This window comes from Mugil cephalus, chromosome 9 (genome assembly GCF_022458985.1).
Source record: "Mugil cephalus isolate CIBA_MC_2020 chromosome 9, CIBA_Mcephalus_1.1, whole genome shotgun sequence".
In the NCBI taxonomy this organism is placed as follows: Eukaryota; Metazoa; Chordata; class Actinopteri; order Mugiliformes; family Mugilidae; genus Mugil; species Mugil cephalus.
This window is the reverse complement of record NC_061778.1, coordinates 7,102,622-7,110,853: the sequence shown is the minus strand read 5'-3', so window position 1 is coordinate 7,110,853 and position 8,232 is coordinate 7,102,622. Positions and strand designations below refer to the sequence as shown.

The 8,232-nt window shown below is 40.3% G+C and overlaps 2 protein-coding genes across 6 annotated transcripts; one reads left to right on the top strand and one right to left on the bottom strand.

The window, feature by feature from the left end:
- Positions 1-902: 902 nt before the first annotated feature.
- Positions 903-3,125, bottom strand: LOC125014120 (post-GPI attachment to proteins factor 2-like). 3 transcript variants are annotated; one of them, XM_047595170.1, is made up of 6 exons: positions 2,893-3,125; positions 2,365-2,538; positions 2,008-2,257; positions 1,703-1,809; positions 1,514-1,622; positions 903-1,370 (listed from the first exon to the last, which is right to left on the bottom strand). In XM_047595170.1, exons 1-6 carry the CDS (start codon positions 2,983-2,985, stop codon positions 1,240-1,242), a joined length of 864 nt encoding a protein of 287 aa, XP_047451126.1. In that variant the 5' UTR covers positions 2,986-3,125; the 3' UTR covers positions 903-1,239. The 3 variants fall into 3 exon arrangements, with proteins under 3 accessions (XP_047451126.1, XP_047451128.1, XP_047451127.1); XM_047595172.1 differs by having other exon boundaries at positions 2,365-2,559; positions 2,755-2,997; XM_047595171.1 differs by having other exon boundaries at positions 2,755-2,994.
- Positions 3,126-3,356: 231 nt separating this feature from the next.
- Positions 3,357-6,997, top strand: chrna10a (cholinergic receptor, nicotinic, alpha 10a). 3 transcript variants are annotated; one of them, XM_047595167.1, is made up of 5 exons: positions 3,357-3,552; positions 4,500-4,645; positions 4,789-4,943; positions 5,432-5,964; positions 6,042-6,997. In XM_047595167.1, exons 1-5 carry the CDS (start codon positions 3,498-3,500, stop codon positions 6,734-6,736), a joined length of 1,584 nt encoding a protein of 527 aa, XP_047451123.1. In that variant the 5' UTR covers positions 3,357-3,497; the 3' UTR covers positions 6,737-6,997. The 3 variants fall into 3 exon arrangements, with proteins under 3 accessions (XP_047451123.1, XP_047451125.1, XP_047451124.1); XM_047595168.1 differs by having other exon boundaries at positions 3,454-3,552; positions 4,395-4,943; XM_047595169.1 differs by lacking the exons at positions 4,500-4,645; positions 4,789-4,943 and having other exon boundaries at positions 3,367-3,552.
- The last annotated feature ends 1,235 nt before the right edge of the window (positions 6,998-8,232 follow it).

The following is an 8,232-nucleotide window of genomic DNA, read 5'->3' as shown; positions in this document are numbered from 1 at the left end:
TGTACTTGTACTTGCAGAGTTGTAAAATACTTAAATATTATTTTTAACCTGTTTCATTGTTAGGCTTCTATGTAATTTGTCATAAATTTGCCTTATCATGACAATTATTCATATTGGAAAGTATCTTTTATTATTATTGTTGCTGTTGTTGCAATGTTGGCTCTAGTCATCCCAAAAGATGTGAGAAAGATGGTGTCAAAAACACTGAAAGATGTGAAGAACTTCCAGTCAAAACAAAACATCCTGCTGGGGTTTTACTACCCCTTGCATCATCTGAGTCAGATTAATAGTGGACCACAGAAAGAGGCTTCAGAGTGCACCAAACTGTGTCATTTTGCAAAATCATATCTGAACAACACAAAGAAGAAGAATCTGAACTATAATAATGTGTTGTATATTCTCGCTTAACTGAAGTGCACACATGCTTTCAGTTCTGTCAGATGCATTAAAGAAACACTGTAAATCATCTGTAAATATACATTTGAACACTTAAACTTGGTTAAAACATCCTTCTTGGACGGTGTTAGCAAGATAATGTTCTTTTTAAATTACAATGGAATATCTAATAAACACATTTTTTTATATTATTTTACTGCTGTGTTATATAATTTTATGCCAAATTTCCTCAAAGCTGCTTGTGTGACATGCCAGTTTTTGACATCTCTCAAAATGCAACTTTTAATGTGACACCTGGGTTTTAATCCAGAAGCATTAACCTTTAGGTCACAGTTAGATAAGCAGTGTACGATCCTAATATCGGCAGCTGTGCATCAACAGCGGGGCATTAACTGCTGCAGGAAAAACAAAAACAAAACAGAAACAATGCAATAGAAACTGTAAAAGTATTCCTACACACTGCCCATGGAAACTTTTTTTTCTTTCAAAATGAAAACCAGGCACACTTGAAGAATAGTCACTTTACTTTGGCACACATATAGTATGACCACACATTTGCTGTGACATGTACAAAAATGAAAAAACTTCACGTTACGTAACAAACCATATGCAGGTGAAAGGCACCCATGAATTAGACACTGAGGCAAAACAAATGCACTTACAAAGCAGCACATGTTCTGTTCATGTGTTTGTAACATCTACACCCTCTCGAGGGCTGTCCTCGTGAAAGTATATATGGAAAAGGCCTTCGTCACACTCCTCCTCCTCCTGAGCAGAATCAAGGCTGTTGCCATCCGGCGGTTCGGGAGTTGTGCATTTAGTTCTTAGTCCTTGAGTTTCTAGTCAGAAGTCTTTATCTTCGGAGGATGAGATGACCATGACCTCCCGGCTCTTAAAGTCCCACATGGCTGTGAGATGGAAGGCCATGTTGGAGAAAACCACAAGGTACTCAAACAGAGCGAAGAATGTATAACCTGTTAAAAAAAATGAAAGGGGGATACAGCATGTTAGATGTGTTGTGTTTGCTTGCATGTTTGGGATGTAACTTTGCATCATCATATTTTGAATAATGTCCTCATTATATTTATTAAAATATAAAGATTGATTTCATACTCACTCCCTGATTCACAGTACATGTTGTGTTTCCAGTAAAAGAATCCGGCAAAAGCACAGAAGCACACGTTGAGAAGTAAGAAACGCACCTTCCAGAGGTGAGACTTGGCATCCTTAAAGAAAAAAAAATGAATATACTGAAATGGCTTAAATGACATGACAGATTTGTAGTGTTTGATTTGAAAGTTCTTACCTCGGGACTTAATGAATACTTCTTAATAGCCTTCCATAAGCGGCAGGTTATCAGCATGTGGATCAGGGAACTGACAATGAACAGGACAAAACCTTCCTTATGTACGACTAAAGAGGGAAAACAAAGAAAGGGGGACATTTGGTACAATTTGCTGCACCTTTTCTCATTACTAATTCAATGTGCACCTACAATATGTCTTAATTTTGGCAGTTGTCATTATATTTTGATTGCAATATGTAATCAATCACAGATCACCGCAAATCAAAATCTTGTACAGTGCTTTTCAAAAGAGAACAAATACTCACAGTACGTCTCGTTGGATGACACATACGTGAGGAGCAGCAGGCCGAGGTTTTCAAAACAAGAAAAGGCCAGGTTCAAGCAGCTAAGTGACCTCTCGGGGAGCCTGGTGGCAAAGCGCGCCCTGTAAAATTTGAAGTAAGTAAACGCCACCAGCAACCTAGGTGCCGAGTGCAATCCTATGCAGAACCGCCAGATGTGACACTCAGGACTCAGGCTTATTGAGGCACTAATGGATGGCAGGTAATTAGGAACCTGGAAACAGACAGTTTTTTTATTATTATTATTTGGGTTTAGACCAGAAGACATCTGAGGTAAGAAAAAAAAAAACTTCAGCTCAATTTCGAGAATGAGGACATTACCTGGCAATGTGTACCAGTGGCATCTTCAAAATGGAAAACAGCGGAAATGAAGACACAAGTTATGAGTCCGAGCAGCGGCAGGCACACAGTGGCCAGGACACAAGTGGCAAATGATACCCTGATGACAAGGGGCCTCTCGTGCCCCAAGATATTTGAGCCTTGTAGCATCTTTGGCTGCAACAGTGAAAAAAAGGCCTAATTAAAAAAAAAAAAAAAAAAAAAATAATTTAAAGGTGATCACAAACAGGAAAGATTACACGTGTGGGGTGTTGGACATGTGATATTCAGCTATTTATCTTTAATTCTTCTGTCACATTTTAATACATATCCATGCATTGCATTTACACATTTGATGCACGCACGTACAAAACAAATCTGAAATCAACCTACCTCCACCCTGTTTACCAAGAATATCTACCCCAACCGCGCTCACCGAGCTACAACAATAGTGGCAACATTCAATACATCAGCGATGCGCGATGGACCTATACCCGGATGTCATCAACGGGGCAAGAAAAAGCTGCCAACCTTCCAGACATCCTTAATATCTGCGACGGAAACGCAAAGAAGATGAACGCTCCCGGGAAATGTTAAGAGGCCCGCGGATGCAACATCCTCCATCGAAGGAGGAGAAGGGTGGAACACCGACACCCGGAAGAGAAAGAGAGCGGAGGAGAATGATGGGTTTGCTTCTTTGCGTCAGCCTGTCAGAATAATGCACATCGTAACCAGCATATAACGCTAACACGTTGATCAATAACTGGTCAGTCCGGATGAGAGCAGATTAATATTTGTTTATTAGCAACCGTGAGCTATCTATGGTGCTGAACAGCGAACGATTATTATTTAATCATTTTCTTTCAAACACTAAAGACTTACTGTTTATGATGGGGTAACGTGTGGTAGTAACGTGTCAATCCTTTGCCCCGCCTCCCCCCTTTTCCCCCGATCAGTGCTTTTTTTTCTGATCTTGTGCAGGATAAAATCAGAAAACGTGTTGTTGCTGCTGCTGCTGCTGCTGCTGCTCCTGAATTCGGCCTCAAGTCTGCTTTATTTTGATTTTATTTTATAAAGCTTGTTTGATATAGAGCAGCTCAAATGGTCCTTGGATCGTAAGAATTTGCTGCAGCAAGATGAAACGATGGAGAACTTTATTTTGCTCGCTTCTGTGTGCCAATATTTTGCCAAGTAAGTTTCCTTTCATTTTATTTTCAGTTAATATTTGTACATTTTATAAATAGGGCAGGTTACTTGTGTTATATGAAAAAATAAAGGTTTAAAAATAAAATTATATATATTAAAATCCAGATGTTGCAAAATGTTGCTTATTGACTCTGATCCCCATTGTTTCATTTTACTTATAACATTTACAAATATATTTTATGAATCATTCATTTCTACACCAGATTTCCCTGCTCCTCTGTGCAAGCTGTCACACAATCCATAAACTTGCAGTCATTTGTTTAGGGATTTTGCTCTCATCATAATCCTGCAGACCTTCTTTGTATCCAGCTCAGAGGCTTTATTGAAAGGTTTCACTCAGGTTTAACATCTGGCTGGGCCAAATCCACTGTTGACAATGGAAAGAAGCTCCTGTTGGGATATGGGATATATATATACAGTATATCCAAACATTTACCTGGTCATTTCCTGGTAATTTAGAGTTATTATATGACATCAGATTAATGAATAATTCCCTTAAAATAAAAATAAATAAAAACAGATATTTAAAAGTGGCTACTTTATTTATGCTGAAACATTTCCAACATGACTGTCTTCATGGATGTTTAGGCTCCATGTTTAGGCTCAGTTTTCATACTCATATGTTGTGTGTCCGGTGGATTAAGCATTCGATCAAAACACGCACAGCCTCAATGAAGAAAGCAGTTGCTGCCTGCCACATAATGGCAGATTTCTCTGATCTCTTTCTAGAGCTTTGTAGAAGGGCAATCTAGCCTGACATCCTCTTTTCCCCCTTCCACCATCTGTCCTGTCTCACATGTTTCACATGTTTCTCCCTTTCTTCCCAGGAAACTAAGGATGAACACATGAGAATCGGAATAAACTGTAAAATAAACATTGAAAGAGAATAATAATAATAACATAACTGGAGCCTGTTTCTCTCCCTGTCTAAGCTTGTTGGTGTGCTCATGGTAAATACGCCCAGAAGCTCCTGAATGACTTGTTCACCAACTACACCAGCGCTCTGCGGCCTGTAGAGGATACAAGCACCATCCTGAATGTGACTCTACAGGTTACACTGTCACAAATTATCGACATGGTAAAAACACAGCAGGACACGCGAGATTAGACCATCCACCCAGATGCCAACACATCTGTAAAAATTTTTACCACACGAGTGTTTTGCTTATGACGTGCCCCCTGTTGTTGTCATCACTTTTCATCACTTTCAATATTTTACAGGATGAGCGAAACCAAATTTTGACTGCGTATTTGTGGATACGGCAAGTGTGGGTTGATGCATACCTCAAATGGAATAAAGATGATTATGATGGACTTGATACCATCCGCATACCTAGTAGTTATGTATGGAGACCTGATATAGTCCTATATAACAAGTAGGTCGGACTGGTATTGGGTTAATCATTTACTGATGATGATGATGATGCCAGGACGGTCGGTATGAAGGGCACAAGCTGAATATTCCTTGATGCCATTATTTAGAGGAGTGTTCTGACCTCCGTCTGCTTTTTTATAACCAGTCATGCAACTTACACAATAGTCCAACTGATGATAATAAGAATTACACATGAATCGGAAATGCCTCATTTGTGACAGAGGTGAAAGAAGAAACAAGGAAGTGGCACCGAGAAGCATTCAAACATGTTGCATCATTGGAATTATGAAAATGCAGACATAAAGCTGAGGAACGAGTACAACTTTCAAAATGTGTTGACTCTCTCCTCAGTTGGTGTACTTGTGCCTTTACATCCGGATCAAGTTTCTCAAAAATAAAACTGCTCTTCGGTGACTTTTAGGTGTTTCCAAAATATGTGTTATCTCTGTTTTACTTCTTCCTCTAGATAAATTGTCTTTGTTTCTCCAGCGCAGACGATCATTTCACTGGCTCCATGGACACCAACGTGGTGATCCAACACGACGGCCAGATAATGTGGGACTCCCCCGCCATCACCAAGAGCTCTTGCAAAGTGGACGTGTCTTTCTTCCCCTTCGACGCTCAGCAGTGCCGGTTCACGTATGGCTCCTGGACATACAACGGCAACCAGCTGGACATCCTGAACGCCATGGAGAACGCCGACCTGGCTGACCTGGTGGACAACGTGGAGTGGGAGGTGCTCGGTATGCCGGCTAAGAAGAACATCATTGTGTACGGCTGCTGTGCGGAGCCATACCCAGACGTGACCTACACGCTGAAGCTCAAGAGGAGAGCTTCTTTCTATGTCTTCAACCTGCTCATACCATGTGTGATGATCTCCTTTCTGGCTCCGCTGGGCTTCTACCTGCCAGCTGACTCTGGAGAGAAGGTTTCCTTGGGCGTCACTGTGATGCTAGCGCTCACCGTCTTTCAGCTGTTGGTTGCAGAGATCATGCCACCCTCGGAAAACGTACCACTTATTGGTAAGAGCCGGAATATTACTGTTGACTGTACGCTTCAGTTCTTTTTGTTCACTTCCTTGTCTTGTTCCCTTCCACAGGAAAATACTACATTGCAACAATGACCATGATCACAGCCTCCACTGCTCTCACCATCTTCATCATGAACATACACCACTGTGGCCCAGATGCTAAGCCTGTTCCCAAATGGGCCAAGATAGTCATCCTGCAGTACATGGCCAGAATGTGTTTTGTTTATGAAGTGGGTGAAAACTGCATGTCACCGCAGCCGGAGAAACAGGAGCCTCCTCAAGTAAAGAGCAACGCTAACTGCAACATGAACGGTCAGGCTGGACCGTGCAGAGACGACTGCGCCTTCAAAATGGAGAGGGGACAAGAGACGGCGGGCTCCGAGGACAGAGAGGACGCCGATCAGATGATGAGTCCGATAGGATCGATGGGGAAGAACCCCACCAGCCAGTACAGCACCTGGAAAAACGGCGTTTTCGTGAGCACGGACTGTCCAGATTCAGACGGTTCGAGGAGATGCAGAAAAGGAGGAGTTAGTGACAGAGAGAAGACGGACGGGGAGATTCCCTGCTGCACCCACGGCAATGAGAGGCAGACGGTGCGTAACATAGAGTACATAGCCAACTGTTACCGAGATCAGAGGGCCACGCAGAAAAGGACTGGGGAGTGGAAGAAGGTGGCCAAGGTTTTGGACCGCTTCTTCATGTGGCTGTTCTTCATAATGGTGTTTTTTATGAGCCTCCTCATCATGGGCAAAGCCATCTAACTGGAGAACTGCAGGTCTTTATGACGGTGTACATAAAAGTGATCATGGCAGGATGCATTACGTGTTATACAAAGGCAATGTCACCCCACACTGCAGTCCTGTTTATGAGTAGAATTAGATCTTTAATGAAATGCTGTTTATGGGTTTTCTTGTGGACAGCTTTTGCCCCAGTGTTGTGTGGAAGTTATTAAACCAACCCAAGAAATTGCGAGTCTGTTGGCAAATCAGCAACATTTTATAATAAAGGCAATTTCACAAGTATTGCATTTCCTGTTTTTCTTTGCACAGAAACGTTGCACAGATTAAAAGCTGCAAAGGTGTTAAAGGAATCAATTATTTTTCCTTGCCCAGTGCAAATGGACACAAACACACAGATAGTTGTGTTAGATCTCCAGTGAAAGCGGAGTACTAGTACTTCTTGTTTTTCCTTTTTCAACCGACTAATTTCATTTTAAACAGACAAAAACACACAAACACAACACGAGTACTTCGCAGTAGTCTGGAAGATGAAAATGCAGATTTGCTAACATGACAATTCAGTCAAAAAAGGGTTTGACACAAGATTAAAAAATACAACCAGTAAATCACACAGATTATCTGTTAAATCCTCCGGTTTTTAAACAGATTTCCTCTTGCTGCATAATGTCTGTGCTTCAGAAAGAATATCAGCAGAGCTTATTTATTTCTTTTATGTATTTAAAAAGCTGTAAGAAAGTGCACTTTAAGGCATTAGCACTTTTAGAGATGCAGAGGATTAAACTGAGATGTGATGGAGAAGTTAATCAGATCACAAAGATGAGAGAAGTAGTGGAATAAAAGCCCCTTTCACAGTGATTTTAAAGTTGTAAGTATGGTTCAGTTCTATTTAGTGTTTCATAAACTGAGGCAGACACAACAACGATACCATTACTCACCTAAATGGAACAGAACCATAACCGATGGTGTCAATTACACCCTTTTTACACAGTTTGACAAGTCAAAATGCGTCTTCTTACAGTTTAACATATATAGTTAAGGCCAAAACACCCGAAGGAGTGTAAGAAAGTAATTTATGAAAGTTTCACCACATAATTAATCAGAAGAATTACAAATCTATTGCATTATTGAACAAAAAATGGTATTGCAATAAATGCCCGTGTGTCTTAGTGTGTATTTTATCATTAACAATTGTTTTCAAATACATCTGATATGACTTCAGTCACACTGTAATGTAACAGGCCCTGCACACATTTAATATGACACATTATTCAAGAAAAATTAACAACAGAGTTGAGATGTTAATAAAAATCAATCATTTGCATTTACAGGCCATAAAAATACAGAAACTGCTTTAACATTTAATAGTTTTATGATCAAAGTATTAAATATGTCGTTATACATACATAACCATGCATTATATTACATGCACAATACACATACTGTTTGTATCGTGTTGTACTAATGTGGAAAATAAAATTGACAACTTAATAATAAGATATGAATGAATGCACATCACA

Bases quoted from the DNA above. Each gene is read 5' to 3' on its own strand.
- LOC125014120 (XM_047595170.1), bottom strand. From the start codon at position 2,985: ATGGAGGATGTTGCATCCGCGGGCCTCTTAACATTTCCCGGGAGCGTT. The intron at 2,258-2,364 runs GTAATGTCCTCA...GTCTGTTTCCAG, and splicing joins CCACTGGTACACATTGCCAG to GTTCCTAATTACCTGCCATC. The intron at 1,810-2,007 runs GTGAGTATTTGT...TTCCCTCTTTAG, and splicing joins GTCATCCAACGAGACGTACT to TCGTACATAAGGAAGGTTTT.
- chrna10a (XM_047595167.1), top strand. From the start codon at position 3,498: ATGAAACGATGGAGAACTTTATTTTGCTCGCTTCTGTGTGCCAATATT. The intron at 4,646-4,788 runs GTAAAAACACAG...AATATTTTACAG, and splicing joins TGTCACAAATTATCGACATG to GATGAGCGAAACCAAATTTT. The intron at 4,944-5,431 runs GTAGGTCGGACT...TTGTTTCTCCAG, and splicing joins GATATAGTCCTATATAACAA to CGCAGACGATCATTTCACTG.